The sequence below is a fragment of the Procambarus clarkii genome, chromosome 92 (genome assembly GCF_040958095.1).
Source record: "Procambarus clarkii isolate CNS0578487 chromosome 92, FALCON_Pclarkii_2.0, whole genome shotgun sequence".
Classification (NCBI taxonomy): Eukaryota; Metazoa; Arthropoda; class Malacostraca; order Decapoda; family Cambaridae; genus Procambarus; species Procambarus clarkii.
The window spans coordinates 13,012,461-13,031,754 of NC_091241.1; the positions used below are offsets into that span (position 1 = coordinate 13,012,461).

Genomic DNA, 19,294 nt, shown 5'->3' on the forward strand with positions numbered 1-19,294 from the left:
TTCCCCATGACTCTCTCCACATAGTGAGAACCGAATCACTGCCCTACCTAATGCCTGGGACACTCCTAGGCCTGGAGAAATTCATTCCCCTCCAACGGAGGTCGTAGAATGATTCCCTCAGGTGGAATCAGGGATGCCTAACATCTAAAAGAGCTGTTTGGTCTACCTTTCCCTGTCAGGCTCAGTACACCTTCTAAGGTGCCCCCTTGTGGCACTGCCCGCAGGGTATCGCCTCGCCCTTCAGGGTAGGACTCTAAGTGACCTGGTCAGTGATACGGTCCTCAAAAAAAAAAAAAAAAAAAAAAAAAAAAAAGTGCGGTACGAGAGTTTGGGTCGCCTGAGTACTGGGTTGCGCAGAATACCAGTCAGCTGGGCAGCAGGTAATCAACAACGTTGTTTCTCTGTCAATTGTAGACGAAATCGGAATTGTTTCCTTCAAAACAAGATATAGTCTGGGTCTTGGAGTACTGATGTATTCTTTCTCACAAAACCGCGACGAATGGAGCTGATGGGTGCTCAGAATCGTGAGTTTTCCGGGAACAAATCCGTGTGCAGCCAGCTAGCAATGGCGCGTCGACAGGGTTTTCTCCATGCCCATGCCCCGCCTCGAGGTCAGTTCTTGAGTCACACCAAGAATAACAATCGAGCAAGTTGTCCTGACCAGGATGTGGCATATTAGGGAGGGTTGAGGAATAGGAAGCCTGTCTGATAGGGCTCTTGGCAAGCAGCTCTCCCTCAGTCTACCTATTTATATGGAAGAAATGTATCTAGGCCCTCCTCCCCCCTGCCTATTCTCTCTCCCCCACCTTTCTTCCTTCATTTCCTCCCTCCTTCCCTCCCCCTCACTGGTGAGAGAGTAGGAGTGTGAGAGTGGTTAGAGAACTCGTAGTTCTCACGCTCGTGAAATTGTCTGCGACCCTGGAGGAGTAGAGCGGAGGGGGGGGGTGAAAGTAGGTGACGATGGAGGAGTAGAGGGGAGCATTATATGCATTGAACGTAGGTGTCTATGGAAGAGTACATCATAGAGGAGGGTGAAAGGAAGGTGACGATGGAGGAGGAGAAGGGAGGGGGTGTGAAGGTAGGTGATGATGGAGGAGTAGAGGGGAGGAGGGGGGCAAAGGTAGGTGTCTATGGAAGAGTACATCATAGAGGGGGGTGAAGGTAGGTGGCGATGGAGTAGAGCAAAAGGGGTGGGGGTTGAAAGTAATCCTGAGTTTAATTTTTTAGTTATATATAGTGACACCTCGGCTTACGAATGAATATTTATGAACTTTTCGGGTTACGAGCCTAATTTCTCCGAAAAATTTGAATCGGGTTACAAACTTTGCCTCGGGAAAGGAGTTTGTTGATATACGTATGGGCTGACCTAGCGCGTGGTGGCATGGTGATCGCGCCTCAGTTTGCCAGTGTCTCCTGCCTAGTAAGTATCGCGCCTGAATTCTTTGTAAAGCATTACATTTGTTTTGGGATTTTTGGCTATTTGAACATAAAATTTGTTATGATATATCTTGCCATGAGTCCCAAGAAAGCCAGTGGTAAGGTTCAAGCCAAGAAAACACATGTGAGAATGACCATAGAGGAAAAACAAGAGAGCATTCATAAACATCAAAATGGTGCACAGGTTGTTGAACTAGCTAGGCAGTACAACAAATCTATGTCAACAATATGCACTATACTTGCTAAGAAAAAGGACATTATGAGCATTAAAGTGGCAAAAGGCATATCAACAATCCCGAAACAAAGAACACAAACACTTGAGGATGTTAAAAAGTTTTTATTAATTTGGATACACAACAAGGAGTTAGCAGGTGATAGCATTTCAGAGGCCATCATTTGTGAGAAACCAAGGCATTTGCATGAAGACCTTTTAAAGAAAACCCCTGGAAGGAGGGTGGGGGAGGGGGGGGAAAGATGAATCAAGTTTGAAAATGTGAAAAGTTTGTGTGACAATAGAGCCTCGTGGAAAACTTTTGCTGTGGTCATTACCTGGTGGAATGCACCCAGGATGGAGTATCAGGGCTATACATCTTTTAAATCATAAAAGTAATAAACATTTCCCATCAACCTTACAAACAATATTAACCTATTTTCATGTATTTCCCCCATGTGCATTTTAACAGAGTTGCTAAATTGCCTTTATCATTCTGTAAAATTTCAATTACACTACTGTATGTATAATTTTGTTAGTACAAATGGACTGAATATTCTGAAATTGCTATTAATTTTACAATTTCAGATTCAAAGGTGGTCTGGACACCCAATTTGGTCAGACAGGTGAAGAGAGCATTTAGGATAGTTCGAAGAGATGAAGATGGTCGCAATTGTGTTCGAAGAGGCAAACGCCCCCCTTTGCTCCTGATATTATGTTCAACCATTGACCTCTGCACACCTAACACAAGGTAAGTTGAAAACTCCTCCTTCATGTCATTGGTACATTAGCCAGAAACTCAGGGCTCATGTAGGAATATCCCTAAAAAAAAAAAAAGTGGCCCCAACAATGCATCCTCCAAGTCTGGAGGATGAGCAGGAGCATTGTCGAGAAGCAGGACCTTGAGTGTCAAACTTTTCTCTTGCAGATATTTTTTGATGGCAGGGCAAACCACTCCACATCACAGTTTTTCTGCACGTTATATATTTTTTAAAACTCTTGGATTTTCGGCATGATACACGAGCAAGGGTTTAATTTTCAAATCGCCACACAGCACAAGAGTTAGCCTATCCTGACACAAGTTAGCCCAAGTAAGCTTGTGTCCGGGCAGTGACGTCTCCTCTTGGGTAATGTATGTCCTCTTCGGCAATTTTTTCCAGAATACAGTAGCTATATCTCCTCACAATTAAACACTTGTTGTGGAATGTATCCATCAATACAGCACAGTGTATCTACAAAATTTAAATTTTTTACTTATATATAGTGTCACCTCGGCTTACGAATGAATATTTATGAATTTTTCGGGTTACGAGCCTAATTTCTTCGAAAAATTTGAATCGGGTTACAAACTTTGCCTCGGGAAATGAGTTTGTTGATATGCGTATGGGCTGACCTAGCGCGTGGTGGCATGGTGATCGCACCTCAGTTTACCAGTGTCTCCTGCCTAGTAACTATCGCGCCTGAATTCTTTATAAAGCATTACATTTGTTTTGGGATTTTTGGCTATTTGAACATAAAATTTGTTATTATATATCTTGCCATGAGTCCCAAGAAAGCCAGTGGTAAGGTTCAAGCCAAGAAAACACATGTGAGAATGACCATAAAGGAAAAACAAGAGAGCATTCATAAATGTCAAAACGGTTACCTTGAGGTGCTTCCGGGGCTTAGCGTCCCCGCGGCCCGGTCGTCGACCAGGCCTCCTGGTTGCTGGACTGATCAACCAGGCTGTTGGACGCGGCTGCTCGCAGCCTGACATATGAGTCACAGCCTGGTTGATCAGGTATCCTTTGGAGGTGCTTATCCAGTTCTCTCTTGAACACTGTGAGGGGATTGCCAGTTATGCCCCTTATGTGTAGCGGAAGCGAGTTGAACAGTCTCGGGCCTCTGATGTTGATAGAATTCTCTCTCAGAGTACCTGATGCACCTCCGCTTTTTAACGGGGGTATTCTGCACATCCTGCCATGTCTTCTGGTCTCATGTGATGTTATTTCTGTGTGCAGGTTTGGGACCAGCCCCTCTAATATTTTCCACGTGTATATTATTATGTATCTCTCCCGCCTGCGCTCAAGGGAGTACAGATTTAGGCTCTTTAGTCGGTCCCAATAGTTTAGGTGTTTTACTGAGTGGATTCTAGCAGTAAAGGATCTCTGCACGCTCTCCAGGTCAGCAATTTCTCCAGCTTTGAAAGGGGCTGTCATTGTGCAGCAGTACTCCACTCTAGAGAGCACAAGCGTTTTGAAAAGTGTCATCATCGGTATAGCATCTCTAGTGTGAAAAGTTCTTGTTATCCAACCTGTCATTTTTCTTGCAGTTGTGACGGCTACTTTATTGTGTTCTTTAAAGGTAAGGTCTTCCGATATGAGTACACCCAGATCCTTTACATTGCCTTTACGTTCTATGTTATGATTTGCCTGAGTTTTGTACGTGGTTTCCGTTTTTATATTTTCATTTTTTCCATAGCGCATGAGCTGGAACTTATCTTCGTAAAACACCATATTATTTTCTGTAGCCCATAGAAAGACCTGATCTACATCTGACTGGAGGTTTGCCGTGTCCTCTATGTTGCCTACTCTCATGAAGATCCTAGTGTCATCTGCAAAGGATGATACAGTGCTATAGGTTGTGTTCTTGTCTATGTCCGATATGAGGATGAGAAAAAGTACTGGAGCAAGCACAGTACCCTGGGGAACTGAGCTCTTCACGGTTGATGGGCTGGATTTTATTTTGTTGACTATTACACATTGGGTTCTGTTGGTCAGGAAATTGTAGATCCATCTGCCTATTTTTCCGGTAATTCCTTTTGAACGCATTTTATGTGCAATAACGCCATGGTCACATTTATCAAAAGCTTTTGCGAAATCTGTGTAAATTACATCAGCGTTTTGTTTGTCTTCCATAGCATCTAATGCCATATCATAGTGGTCCAGCAACTGCGACAGGCAAGAGCGCCCTGTTCTGAAACCATGTTGTCCGGGGTTATGGAGATGCTGTGATTCCATGTATTTTGTGATCTTACTTCTTAGCACTCTCTCAAAAATTTTTATAATGTGCGATGTTAGTGCTATCGGTCTGTAATTTTTTGCCTCTGCCTTATTTCCTCCTTTATGAAGTGGTGCTATCTCTGCTGTTTTTAGTATATCAGGAATAACGCCAGTATCTAGGCTTTGTCTCCACAGAATGTGGAGGGCCTGCGATAGTGTTTGTTTACAGTTCTTGATGAATATGGAGTTCCAAGAATCCGGGCCTGGTGCAGAGTGCATAGGCATACTATTTATGGCTTCTTCAAAATCCAGTGGGGATAGGGTGATGTCTGATATATGATTTGATGTTGGTATCATATCCATGAAAAATTCATTTGGGTTATCAATCTTTAGTGCGTTTAATGGCTCACTGAAAACAGAGTCGTACTGCTTCCTCAGTAGCTCGCTCATTTCTTTGTTGTCATCGGTGAAAGTTCCATCTCCCTTTCGCAGGGGCCCGATACTAAATGTGGTTTTTTATCTTGATTTTGCATAGGAGAAAAAATATTTCGGATTTCTCTCTATTTCACTGATGGCCTTTTCCTCTCTTTGCCTCTCCAGGATTTTGTATGATTCTTGTAGCTTGTGTTCAATTGTTTCTATTTCTTTACCTAACCTTCTTCGCCGTTCTTGAGATAGGGTGCGACTCTCAAGTTGTTCCGCGATTCGTTTTCTTCGTCTATATAGGGAACGACGTTCCCGTTCCAATCTGCATCTCTTCCTCTTTTTTCTTAGGGGTATGCGGTTTGAACATATTTCTAGTGCTACTGAGCTTATTTTTTCCAGGCACTGGTTCAGGTTTGCATTTTCTAGCTGTTCTTCCCAGTTTATTTCTGTGAAGTCCTGGTTTATTTGCTCCCAGTTTATCTGTTTATTATTGAAGTTGAATTTGCTGAAATCTCCTCCACCGGGAATCTGGACTGGTTTTGAAGGTCTACTCCCCATGGTTGTCATAACTTCAATTAAGTTGTGATCTGAGTAACAGGTATTTGTAATCATTATGTTCCTGATCAATTCATCATTATTAGTGAAAATGAGGTCCAGCGTGTTCTCCTTTCTAGTTGGTTCTACTATTTGCTGGTTTAAGGCAAACCTGTCACACAACCGTAGCAGGTCATTTGCATGTGCCTGTTCATTTAGGCTACTTCCTGGTATTCTTTCTGATATTACTGTATTAGCCAGGTGCTTCCATTTCAGGTGCCGTAGGTTGAAGTCCCCAAGCAGGATGATGTTCGGAGCTGGATTTGTGAGGTTTTCCAAGCAGTGTTCTATTTTCATTAGTTGGTCTTTAAACTGCTGAGGGTTTGCCTCCGGTGACTTATATACAACAACAATAACTACATTTAGAATCTCTATTTTGATTATCAGCACTTCCACCATATCATTTGAGGTGTTTAGCAGCTCAGTACAGATGAGTGTGTCTTTGATGTAGAGGCTGACCCCACCCTGAAGCCGGTGTTTCCTATCACATCTGAAAAGATTGTACTCTGAGATCCATATTTCACCATCATGGTAGTCCTTTGTGTGGGTTTCTGTTAGGGCTGCAAACACTGCATTTGCCTCATGAAGGAGACCATCAATAAAGTGAACTTTGTTGGATTTGCGTGTTTTTATACCCTGGATGTTGGCAAATATAAATGATGTTATCGTGTTAGTGGAAGTGCTGGATGCCTTGCTTGGTGTTAATATCTGAGGCTCTGGTAAGGAGGCCACTGTGTTTGCGTCCAGGGTGTGTTGTTTTGGAAGTGATTCGTCCAGTTTTGGTAGTAGGACGGGTGTTGTGTGGTGTAGCACCTGTGTGCTTGTTGATAGTTTGTATTCCAGTCTTGTGGGTATCTCCCTTCCCCTCTGTAATCCTGTAGTGGTTCCATCTGACTGTTCCTCTCTTATATTTATTACTCTGTTTCTGCCCGGTGCACAGGTTGCACAGGTTTCTGCACGGTGCACAGGTTGTTGAACTAGCTAGGCAGTACAACAAATCTATGTCAACAATATGCACTATACTTGCTAAGAAAAAGGACATTATGAGCGTTAAAGTGGCAAAAGGCATATCAACAATCCCGAAACAAAGAACACAAACACTTGAGGATGTTGAAAAGTTTTTATTAATTTGGATACACAACAAAGAGTTAGCAGGTGATAGCATTTCAGAGGCCATCATTTGTGAGAAACCAAGGCATTTGCATGAAGACCTTTTAAAGAAAACCCCTGGAACGAGGGGGAAAAAGATGAATCAAGTTTGAAAATGTGAAAAGTTTGTGTGACAATAGAGCCTCGTAGAAAACTTTTGCTGTGGTCATTACCTGGTGGAATGCACCCAGGATGGAGTATCAGGGCTATACATCTTTTAAATCATAAAAGTAATAAACATTTCCCATCAACCTTACAAACCATATTAACCTATTTTCATGTATTTCCCCCATGTGCATTTTAACAAAGTTACTAAATTGCCTTTATCATTCTGTAAAATTTCAATTACAGTATACTGTATATAATTTTGTTAGTATAAATGGACTGAATATTCTGAAATCACTATTAATTTTACAATTTCAGATTCAAAGGTGGTCTGGACACCCAATTTGGTCAGACAGGTGAAGAGAGCATTTAGGATAGTTCGAAGAGATGAAGATGGTCACAATTGTGTTTGAAGAGGCAAACGCCCCCCTTTGCTCCTGACATTATGTTCAGCCTATTGACCCCTGCACACCTAACACAAGGTAGGTTGAAAACTCCTCCTTCATGTCATTGGTTCATTAGCCAGAAACTTAGAGCCCATGCAGGAATATCCCTAAAAAAAAAAAAGTGGCCCCAACAATGCATCCTCCAAGTCTGGAGGATGAGCAGGAGCATTGTCGAGAAGCAGGCCCTTTAGTGTCAAACTTTTCTCTTGCAGATATTTTTTGATGGCAGGGCAAACCACTCTACATCAGTTTTTCTGCACGTTATATATTTTTTAAAGCTCTTGGATTTTCGGAATGATACACGAGCAAGGGTTTAATTTTCAAATCGCCACACAGCACAAGAGTTAGCCTATCCTGACACAAGTTAGCCCAAGTTAGCTTGTGTCCGGGCAGTGACGTCTCCTCTTGGGTAATGTATGTCCTCTTCGGCAATTTTGTCCAGAATAGCCATGTCTCCTCACAATTAAACACTTGTTGTGGAATATATCCATCAATACAGTATCTACAAAATCTTTAAAATCACGAACAAATCTTTCAGCCCCTACTTTGTCTGAGCTGGCACTCTCACCATGCCTCACAACACTATGAATACCACGTGTTTTTTCAAAATTTCTCAAACCATCCCCTACTCACCTTAAACTCTTTCGTATCTGCAAAACTCGTTCTAGGGGTTTTCTTTATAAGATCTTGCATGAAGATTTCATTGTTGACCAAACCACACACTGGAAATTGAATAGACGACGACATTTCGATCCGTCCTGGACCATTATAAAGTCGATTGTGATGAGATGAGGGAAGCAAGAGCATTAAGTAGGCAAGAGAGAGAGGTGAGGAGATGGCAAGTATGTACGTATGTACATGAATAAAACATGTACATACTTATACATAACGTGTGTAAATAGTGTAATAAACACAATAACAGTATTTTGGGAGGAGGAATGTTGGCGAGTAATGTGTTGGAGGAGGGAGGGAGGACTGGCAGGGTGTGGCAGCTCACTCATGTTTTTTGGGCTCACCATACCAACATAGTGGATCGTTATGGTGAATACATACGTAGATGGGTATATACAATGTGTGTATATAGTGTAATAACAGCAAAAACACTGTTTGATTGTAGAATATGTCGCATATATGAGGCCCATAATTTTGAGCATAGCAATGTTCTATACTTTGAATTGTATAAATTCCACAAATTACACACTTTTAAATAATATTACAGCAAAAAAAAACGAAGAAATGAATGAGAAACTTCAAAATAATTGCGCAACATTTTATTCGCAGCAACTGCCGTCGCACGGGGTGGCGGGGCCAACAGACCCCCATCGCTCCAACGCTCAGCGCCCATAATTTGCTCAACTTCCCAGCTCCATCGCAGCTAAAGTAAGTCACATACAATATTTTTTGTTTAGTTTCCCCGTGATCAGACTCTGCATTTTAACAATATAAGAAGAGAAAAAAATTTTTGGAAAGAATTTATTTCTTGTGCACCAGGGTGTTATTTGGAGACAGAGCAGTTCAGTGGTTAACTACTAAATTTTTTTTTTCTCCCACACACGCACCCCCCTAGGAAGCAGCCTGTAACAGCTAACTCCCAGATACCTATTTACTGTTCGGTAACAGGGGTCATCCCCTTTTGTACAAAGAATCTGCTAAAGCTTTTAGGGCTAATCTTTGACACTCGTTTGTCTTTGTCGCCCCATATTTTTTACGTCCGAGTTGAATGCTCTAAGGCCCTTAACTAACTTTAGGTCATGTCCCATACTTCTTGGGGAGCTAATCGACACTGCTCCTCTCTTTACATTCCTCTCTCGTTCTGTCTAAACTCGATTATGGCCCTGTTTACTCGTCTGCTTCTCCTTCTACCCTTCACCATCTGGACACACTGCATCATACTGGGTTACGGCTCAGCTCTGGTACCTTTCCTTCGACACCTACCCTAAGCCTGTATGTTGAAACTGGCGTCCTGTTTCTACAGGATCGCCACGATCGCTACTGTCTTCTCCACCTTGCACGGTCCTTACAGCACCCTCACTCTTGCTTATGTCATGCCTTGACCTTTACCCATCCTGTGGTTCCTGTTCCCCTTCACCACCTATCTCTTTCTGTACGGTTGTCTCTCTTACAAAATGCTCTTTCAGTTTGTGTTACCAATATTTCCCCTCGTGTCATTCCGTCTTTGCCCCTATGGAGGGGTCCCCGTTCCTAAATTCTGTAAGCCTTGACCCACATGACTAAAACTTTTACCCCTCCTACAGTTCTAAATCACCTTTTCCTTGAACACTTTTCTTCACACTTCCACTCTATTTCCGTCTTCACCAATGGGTCTTAAGTCTGCAGACGGTGTAGGCTACTCTGTTGTTTTTCCTGACTGCACCTTTGTGTCTCCTGCCTCCGGAGACTAGCATCTTCACGGCAGAACTTTATGCTATTCTCTATGCTCTTCATCAACTCTTTTCTCGCTGTCAATCCTCCTCTGTGTTTGTAGTTGACACTTGCAGTGCCCTCATGGCTCTAGAATCCTTTAATCCAGTCCATCCTTTGGTAGTTGAAATTCAACATTGGCTGTTTCTTATCTCCAGTAGATTTAAGACAGTGGAATTTCGCTGGATTCCCACCCATATTGGTGTGTTCTTAAATGAGCGTGCGGACACTGCCGCTAAGGAAGCTATCCGTACCTGTCCCATCTCCCGTAAAGGTATTCCTTATTATGACTTTTACCCAGTTATTCATTTCCCCATTCTTGCCCGTTGTCAGGGTTGTTGGTCTTCTGTTACTGGTAACAAACTGCGTGCTCTTAAGAGTAGTGTGTTCCCGTGGCCTTCCTCCTACCACCGTAACCGGTGGTGGGAAACGGCTCTGGCGAGGTTGTATATTGGTCATACACGTTTAACTCACGGGCACTTAATGGAGCGCTGCCCTGCTTCTTATTGTCCAAACCGTTGTCTCTACATGTCCTGACTTCCAGGACTTACGTGTCTTGCTTCCCGACCATCCCTCACTGTCAATTGTCCCTCGATAAAATTCTTGGTAAATTCAATACCTTTGATATTGTTCGCCGTATGCGTTTTTGTTCTTGTATTGGCGACGTTAGTGATATTTAGCGCACTATGATTATCCCACACATTTGATGGTTTGATAATTACTGTACTGTACAGTACTTTGGTTTGGAATGTATCAAATAAAGTTGTTTCATGTATTCAAATGTGTGAGAAAATCCACTGGGGCTGTGAGATGAAGGGAACTGTAACAAAGGCATTGCCAGTTGCATACTCTACCACCACTGATGGTAAAAGTCTTACAACTGGATATCTTGTGTGACGGGTTATGGTATCACAGCTATACTGAACCAAGATGGTATGGCTCTCCCTCACATAAATGAAAGAAATGCTGCTATTGGCCTTGCAGTGTGTAAGTTGCAGGTGGAAACAAATGAAAATGATCAAATAAATAATTAAACAATTTACTGAAATAGTAATGAACAAAAATAACACATGACAGTACTTGACTATCATGTAATGCAAAGGTGAACAAGTTAGTATGACCTTAAATGCAAAAAATAAACTATAAGCAATGAATAAAAGTATGAAGATATACTGGTGTTCTGAAGACAGCTACCATACCACCATGGCATCAGTCACACGATGTTGGCTGGAAGCGGACGACGGGTTAGAGACACGATGGTGATCCTAGAGCACTAAGGGAGAGATTGCCTCTCCAGGGAGGCAGCGCTTTTTATATAGTCCGGCGGTGATGACTCATCCAGTGTCAACACGAGGTGGACATCTGGTCAACAAGCAAACTGCTCGTTGTGGCTGGCGGTGCCTTTGTGTTGAGCTGCACCACTGTCAGTTGAAGGCGGCTAACTGCTTGTTTGTGGGGACAAACTGCCAGTTAGCAGTGGCGCCCGGCTTGCCTCTGAGTCGTACCAGGCCGTGCCAGGCCCTGGGGGGTATGGAGAGGTGGCAGGACTGATGACTCTTCTGGGCTGGTGTAGATGTATACTTCCAGTGCAGAGGCATTGAAGGTGAAGGGAAAAGGCAGTTCCACTGCTATGCAGGGGATTCACGTGACACTTGTGAAGCCACAGAAAGTCTGGAGGCCCTACTGAAGCCAGTCCAAGTATTAAATAAAACCCCTGAAGTACGCCGGTGAAGGGTAAAGTGAAGGGTGAAGCAAGACCGTATGCCCCAACTTCAGGCACACACAGAAAATCACGTTTTGGTCCCGCCTCTCAACTGTGTATTTGAAGTTGGGGCGTATGGTGTTGAACTGCTTCAGTCTTCACCTGAGTGCTTGTAGGGCTTACGTAATACGTTGACTCAAGGAGTGGCCTCAAAACTTGCTGTGATTTATGGGGAAATCCGGTTGTAAGACTTTTACAAAGTCAGTATTATACTGTAATAGAGTATGCAGCTGCCAGTGCCTTGGGCAAGGGTTTACGTCGCCTCACAGCTCCAGTGGATTTTCTGCTTGGTGTATATCAGGTTGTGATTTTGTGTGTGTACCGTATTGTTATGATCGCCGTCTGATAAGTCCTTTCTGGCCTCAAGAGTCATTGTTACCCACCTAGAAAGATTGCAGATGGCCAAAGCAGTTATTTAAGTTAAGAAGGGACAAGTCTTAAACAGAATTTTGCATAATATTTGACTGTAAAGGGGTAAATTGAGGTAGATTGAAAAACAAAATGGTGAACCGGGCAGGCGGCACTCACAATTAGGCGAGTACACTTGGGAACTTTTAAAGTGCAACCAAACATGCTTTAGGCTCTCACAACAAGAGGTGAGTGGTGGTGGCTCAGGTGCTCAGCCAATCAGAGCACCTAAGGAGGGAGGGCAGGAGTGAGAGGGGGGTGGTATGTGGAAGTTTGGTGACAGTTGTGTGTAGTTTGTTCATCTTCATTGTAAGTTTCATGGCTTGGTGTGCATTTCCCTAGTAAATTTAATTAGGGAAAAATTCAGGTGTTTGATTTTTTAAATCAACTTTTTAAATGTTGAGTTGTTAAAGCCTCAAAGTGCATGGAGTTGGTTTGGGAGTATGGCATCCTCATGCTGTTGCGTGCTCGCGTGAGGTAGCAAAGGTGATGTAAAGTTGTGGGGTGTACATGCTTGGGACGTCCTCTCTCGGGATGGCTGGTGTTAGACCTGCGTGTTTGTCGGTTGTTGAAAAGCCGTCATCCTTTGCTGTTGTGGTATTGATTTTACATTGTTCATCTTGTAATTAATAGTGTAGTGCGATATCTAGGGCTACCATTTGTAGGTTTAAAATGTCTAATACAAACAGTTGTCCAATGAGTTTTAATAGGAAATATCATCCACCAAGCACCATTGTACAATTATATTAATTGATAGTATATGGATTGTGCAGAACTGCTTAGAATGATCTTTAACACTTGGCTATATTGGTCATGTCAAATACCTGCACGGTGAATGCTCAAAGACCCTTTCTTTATTCAGTGTTGTCACATACCTCATGGGGGTATGGATAGGCAAACACTCATTCGGTTAAACTTGCCTTGTAGTACTTTCAGAGCTCAGTAATTTGGAATCTGGTTAGCACTTTCCAAATAAATTGACCTTTAAAGTGAATTCCTATTTAGGTTTAAAACATTATACCGAATGAGAAACTCGGATTATATAGCCGAACACCAGAAATGTTGTTATTCAATTTGGTTGCCTAAAGCACATTCAAGGACTACACATTACATGGCATTCCAGGATTCCTCTATACCTTGCCTTATGCTGTAAACATTGCCACAACCCTGTGTTTTATTGATTTAAATGGCCACAGGGAGGCATACAACACTGCAGATTATGATGTCATTAGTTATCCACTGTGCTGACAAGTGGGCTGACTGATGTTCGTTGACACCTGTATCGTGCTTCAATTTAATCGCCAGGAGATCACCCTCTCACTAGACTCGTCTGTAGGAAGTACAGTATAGTATCTCAAATTACCTTGGGTCATAAATAGCATACGACTTGGGGGTAGGAGAGGGTTGCAGTGTTTGTCATGGCTCTCAGTTGTTCCTGGTATTAGGCAATTTAGGTCTGGAATCATTTTTGTTGGCCAATGTTAAACTTTTTCGAAAGTAGATGTTTTTCTGAAAGGGAAGGGGGGGGGGAACCTCTATGCTTGGATACAGTTATCTAAGTGAATACTTAGATTTATACAGTAGAATAACTACCTTCTTTTCCTTAGTCAAAAAGGTTGCTTGTTTATTTCTAGGGACTTGTATTTTCTTTTATTTTTAACTGCAGCAACTTTCAGTGAATGGTAGATTCTTACTGAAAGGACCTTTTACTTCATTGTTGTTGCTTTATGGTCATCTCATTGTGTACAGGGATTCCGCGAAGCTTTTGGGGTTAGTCTTTGACACTCGTTTGTCTTGGTCAGCCCATATCTGTTGCCTCCGAGTTGAATGGTCTAAGGCCCTTAACCTCCTTAAGGTTTTGTCCCATACTTCTTCGGGAGCGGATAGGCGCACGCTCCTCTATTTGCACTCCTCTCTCGTCCTGTCTAAACTCGATTATGGTTGCCCTGCATACTCTTCTGCTTCTCCTTCTACTCTTCGCCATCTTGATGCTTTGCACCATACTGGGTTGCGTCTCGGCTCTGGTGCCTTTCGTTCGACTCCCGCCCTTAGTTTGTATGTTGACACTGGCTTTCTCTCTCTTCAGGACTGCCGTGATCGCTACTGTCTTCGCTATCTTGCGCGGTCCTTCCAACATCCTTCCTCTCGCCTCTGTCGTGCATTGACTTTTCCTCCTCCTGTTCCTCTTCATTGTCTCCCACTTTCTGTCCAGTTATCTCGCTTACAGGATTCTCTTTCTGTTCATATTTCTAATGTTTCTCCTCGTATTGTTCCTTCATTACCTCCGTGGAGAGTCCCCTTTCCCAAGTTTTGTACGTCCTTGACTTGTATTACTAAAGCCTTTACCCCTCCTACAATTCTGAAAAGCCTCTTCCTTGAGCACTTTTCTTCGCACTCCCACTCTATTTCCATCTTCCCTGATGGGTCTAAGTCTGCGGATGGTGTGGGCTACTCTGTTGTTTTTCCTGACCGTACTTACATGTGTCGCCTCCCTTCGGAGGCTAGCGTCTTTACGGCAGAACTTTATGCTATTCTCTATGCTCTTTGTCTCTTGCTTTCTCATTCCTCCTTTGTGGTTGTAGTTGATTCTCGTAGTGCCCTCATGGCTCTAGGGTCCTTTAATCCTGTACATCCGGTGGTCATTGAGATTCAACATTGGCTGTTTCTTATTTCTAGTAAATTTAAATCAGTAGAGTTTTGCTGGGTTCCCAGCCATATTGGTGTTTCAATGAGCGTGCGGATGCTGCCGCTAAGGAAGCTATCCGTTCTTGTCCCATCTCCCATAAAGGTATGCCTTATTCCGACTTTTATCCTGTTATTCATTCTTCCCCGTTGGCAGGGTTGTTGGTCCTCTGTGGTTGGTAACAAGCTGCATACTCTCAAACTTAGTGTGTCCCCGTGGCCTTCCTCCTACCACTGTAACCGGCGGTGGGACACTGCTTTGGCACGGCTGTGGGTTGGTCATACCCGCTTAACCCACGGTCACTTAATGGAGAGCCGCCCTGCTCCTTATTGTCTGAATTGCGTTGTCCCTCTTACAGTTGTGCATATCCTTGTTGAATGTCCCGACTTCCAGGACGAGCGTGTGTCTTGCTTTCCGACCGTCCCTCGATAGAATTCTAGGTGAATCGGATACTTTTGATATCGTTCGCCTTATGCGTTTTTGTTCTCGTATTGGCATTCTTGGTGATATTTAGCGCCCTCTGATTATTTCACACTTTGATGGTGCTACATGGCCTTCCCGGTTTGGTGCCTTCTTTTGGTAATTACCTTACCTTCATTGTTGTTTCATTTTAATGTGGTAGTTGTGATATAGATTGTTCTGGCTCACGTGGTAGGTCTTGGATTTCTTTCTGTTTTATATTAAGAAATTGCCAGTCTTGTTACTATTTGTAGAGTTAGAGATCTGCATTAAGGCCTCAATATTATATATTTTTTTTTTTTATGACATATCAGCAATTTTTGTGGTTGGTAATATTTAGATTAATGTCAGTGATGTATATGACAAGGGTTAAGACCCCTTGTGGTATGACAGCATTTTTCCCCAGTCATTTCTTTAACAAATGAAAGGGTCCTCGTAACCATTCTTTTGTCCTTTCTACCATGTACCTGTTTGTTGCTTCTTGGTCTTTCATTTGGTACTTTGGCTATTAAAACAATGGCCTTTGGTAATGTTGCAATTACCATTTAAAAAAAAAATGAGCAGGTTCATTAGGCAGGGTTTGTTTTTAGCAAACAAAGTTTTACAAAAAAAATTCCATTCCTTCAGGACCTTGCAGATGTTAGGTCAAACTAATTGACAGTAATCTGTTTTGCACTTTCAAACAGTGATGGTTTTAATCTAGGTAAAATATTTCAGAATATCTGAAGAGTTTGGCAGACAAATCATTTAAGAGCTTTGATAAATTTAAGTTACCAAAGACTGAAAACTTTTGTGTAGATGCTTCAGTGTCACTTTTCTAATGTTTTGTAAATTTAACAATGATTTAGTTAATTTAATCATAATTTGTAAAGCTTAGGTGTTGCATAGCTTTAAATTTACTTTCAAATATGAAAACTAAAATATTGACTAAAGTTTCTTCCACTATTATTTCAGACTAATTTGCAATATTTGTTAGTTTATGTAAATTGAATAGGTAGTCCACTTTTACATCTTTTCTATGCCTTTTGCATGCACCTATGTAATAAGTTACAAATAGGTGTAAATTTTACCAAGTATTTATTTTCAAAGTAAAACAATTTCAGATGTTTAAACATTGCATCAATAGTAGTAAATAATAATTTCCAGCATAATTTCAGGATAAGGTATATAAAGTTTCATTAAAATTGTTTTATTTAATAAGTTTCATATAGTATTTATAATACATCTAATATTTATTACCATTTCAGGTTGTGGGACAGATGCTCCTAGATGAACAGAAGATCCAAAAGGCCAAGACAACTCTAGAGACAATCACCTGTAAAAAAAAATAAACATTAAACAGAGACACTACTTTTATTATCACCAATGCCTAATAATAAGCCCACAAAATTCTAACATCCTATCTTTTAAGATAAGATCAGCAAGGCCTATCCCTTCCTCTGGTTTTACTGCAGAGCTTGTTCCCTGAATGGGTGCATTACATCCACCACTTTAGTGCCATCAACACATTGTACATGTGCTTTCAGTAAAGCATTGTACAATGCATGCCAGGCACTAAAGTTGTAGATTCAGCAAACAAGCCCTGTGAGAATTAACAATGTAACCATTGTTAAGGGTCCCTAAACCTATGCAAATCTAGTCCATCTATTAGATGGGTAGTAGAGCAAAGCCAGGGAAATCTGCAAGACTGCCTGGTCCCCTTTTATGAAATGGGGTAGGATCAGTACAAACTGCATCATCCCCTGTGGGTTGTAACAGTAGGACATGGTTACACACCTATAAATGGACTAGATAAGAGAATTAAGATTAGGTCATTGATATAGCTAAAACATCAAATTCAAACTCACCCACTTTTGTAGATTTCCTTTAGCAGAGTAAAGGAGCCCCAGTCCATGCATCATAATCACTTTCACCTGAAAAATATTTCAACAAATTAATTTCAGATTTAAAGCCAATCTTTCTTTACTTTTCAAATTAGCATTCAGTACTTTTGAAATTCAGATGGAAAAAATTTCTTTAAGGAATTTACCTTTCCTACATATTCTAGTAGCAGTAGTAAAGATCTAATTTAGCAATAAATATATATGGCATCAATTTGCCAAGTCTCAGTAAATGTCATTATAACTATCCACAACTGCACTTCAATGGCAATTTACATTTATCTTTAGCCAATGCTATATTGTTTAAGTTATTACTATTTTTTTTACTAGACTTTCCAAACCACATTCTGGAAAACTATATAAATTTAAAACCAAGCTAAAGTACACATTGAATATTTTTTTTTTTACTTTCAAGGGAAAAATACCATCACTTAGAACAAAACTTTTCCTGCCATTAACTTTGACTCTTGATTACCCTTAAGTGTTATACATTTATAGATTAAAGCTTATTTAACAAACATTTAATGTTAACTAAACAAGATTTATATTTAATTAAAATTTTATTAATAAACACCCTCAACTATGCTGTTTAAGATCTAATGCCCCACATTACAATTTTCACAATTTCAACATACCATTCTATTCAATACATTCCTGAAAGGACTAAACTTGCAGATATGGTACCCACTAGCCTAAGCCTAGACTTCCATACCCTAATATTTAATAGGGTTTTAGCAATTGACTTCTACCCTCTAATTCCCTCAATAGAACTATAAGCCACACTTTCTCCCCCCCCCCCCCTTCCTCCCAACTGTTCAGTGTCAAAAGGGGGGGGGGGGGGGTTGTCCATTTACTGGACCACTTACATTTTAGTGTGGGCTTCATCCACTATTCTGATGTTAGCTGGAACATTAGTGCCAGCTGCTGGTTTGAAAGGGAGGCATACCATGTGCCAATTCAGGAAGCTTTCCACGTTCCTCACTGCATGTCAGCTCGGGACCTCACTACCATGTTGGGAGGCAATTGAAGACTAACCAATCAACATCCCAGGCTGGAGAGCAGTGCCAGCTCTGGGAGAATTTACCACCTGCAAAAAAATTAATACTCTTAACAATCTACACCATCTATCTCTTCTTTACCTAGCCCCCCAAACCTTACATTTGTCAGCATTAAACTGCATCTGGTAGTTTTAACCATTTCAAAACTATATAGGGCATCAGTATTTTTTATTTGCCAATTCTGCAACTATTGCACTCTAAACCATAATCTTGCAAATAACCGAGGTCCAAGGAGAGCTTTTAGGCACTACTTACAACACTTCTCCCAACTTAACCCCATTTATACTAATTTCCTTTGGTATAGCCATGACCTAATCAACTTCAGTCAGCATTCCCAGTGATCCGAGCCCCTATCAATTTTGCACCACCATCAAAATCTCTGCTGAAGTCAAGGTACACAATATCACAAACCTTATCACTATTTCCTCAACTATGCAACCTAATCCATGAACATTTATTTTTTTTTTGAGATATATACAAGAGTTGTTACATTCTTGTACAGCCACTAGTACGCGTAGCGTTTCGGGCAAGTCAATCCTATGGTCCCTGGAATACGATCCCCTGCCGCGAAGAATCGTTTTTTCATCCAAGTACACATTTTACTGTTGCGTTAAACAGAGGCTACAGTTAAGGAATTGCGCCCAGTAAATCCTCCCCGGCCAGGATACGAACCCATGACATAGCGCTCGCGGAACGCCAGGCGAGTGTCTTACCACTACACCACGGAGACTGCTAATTTAGTAATAAAACTATGCGATTCATGTATCTAGTCATGTTTCTCAAAAAGAGTAGAGAAATGGCACTTGCAATGTTAGATTCTAGTAACTTTCCTCACAATAGACTAAGCTAATTGGTCACTAACTTAAGCGTTAAAGTTAACTCAAACTTTTCCTTTAAAACTTGCTATATTAGGAACTTTCCACGACCGGCCTTTACCCGACATAATTAAATAGGGTAAAAACGGTATATTAAATGCAGTAAAACTACGGTAAATTCAATATGATAAACTTGCATTCTTTAAGCATGGGCTGCATAGTATGTGAACTAAACTAAATGTTAAGCACCCTGGCAAACCATTTCGTTCTATTCAATTTCTGTATTTAATCACTTTGTCCGGCTAGAATTTTTAGATTAGATTAAAGGAACACCCTCCCTGGTAACGGCTGAACTAGTTAACAAAATACAAATATTTAGGTAAAATACTTTCATAAAACCCGTCTACTTCCCCCACCAGTAGACTTGTTCAGCTAAAGGCATAATGTAATGTTCCACTT

At 41.4% G+C, this 19,294-nt stretch overlaps 2 protein-coding genes across 17 annotated transcripts in view; one reads left to right on the top strand and one right to left on the bottom strand.

Moving 5' to 3' along the window:
• LOC123774924 (uncharacterized) overlaps positions 1-19,294 on the top strand; it is an 82,426-nt gene that overhangs the window by 51,019 nt on the left and 12,113 nt on the right. For 2 of the 8 annotated variants that reach the window (XM_069319385.1, XM_069319383.1), the window contains exons 7-8: positions 2,237-2,399; positions 8,631-8,729. In XM_069319385.1, the coding sequence (XP_069175486.1) occupies positions 2,237-2,399; positions 8,631-8,729 (262 nt within the window). Of the gene's footprint in view, positions 1-2,236; positions 2,400-7,221; positions 7,386-8,630; positions 8,730-16,329; positions 16,428-19,294 lie in introns of those variants that run through there. The other 6 variants (XR_011226032.1, XR_011226035.1, XR_011226033.1 and 3 more) reach the window with 6 other exon arrangements.
• LOC123775022 (vascular endothelial growth factor receptor 1) overlaps positions 16,256-19,294 on the bottom strand; it is a 122,418-nt gene continuing 119,379 nt past the window's right edge. For all 9 annotated transcript variants that reach the window (XM_045769771.2, XM_045769772.2, XM_045769773.2 and 6 more), the window contains 3 exons: positions 17,829-18,049; positions 16,930-16,995; positions 16,256-16,397 (listed from right to left, as the gene is read on the bottom strand). The gene's annotated coding sequence lies outside the window, so the exon portion shown is untranslated. The remainder of the gene's footprint in view (positions 16,398-16,929; positions 16,996-17,828; positions 18,050-19,294) is intronic.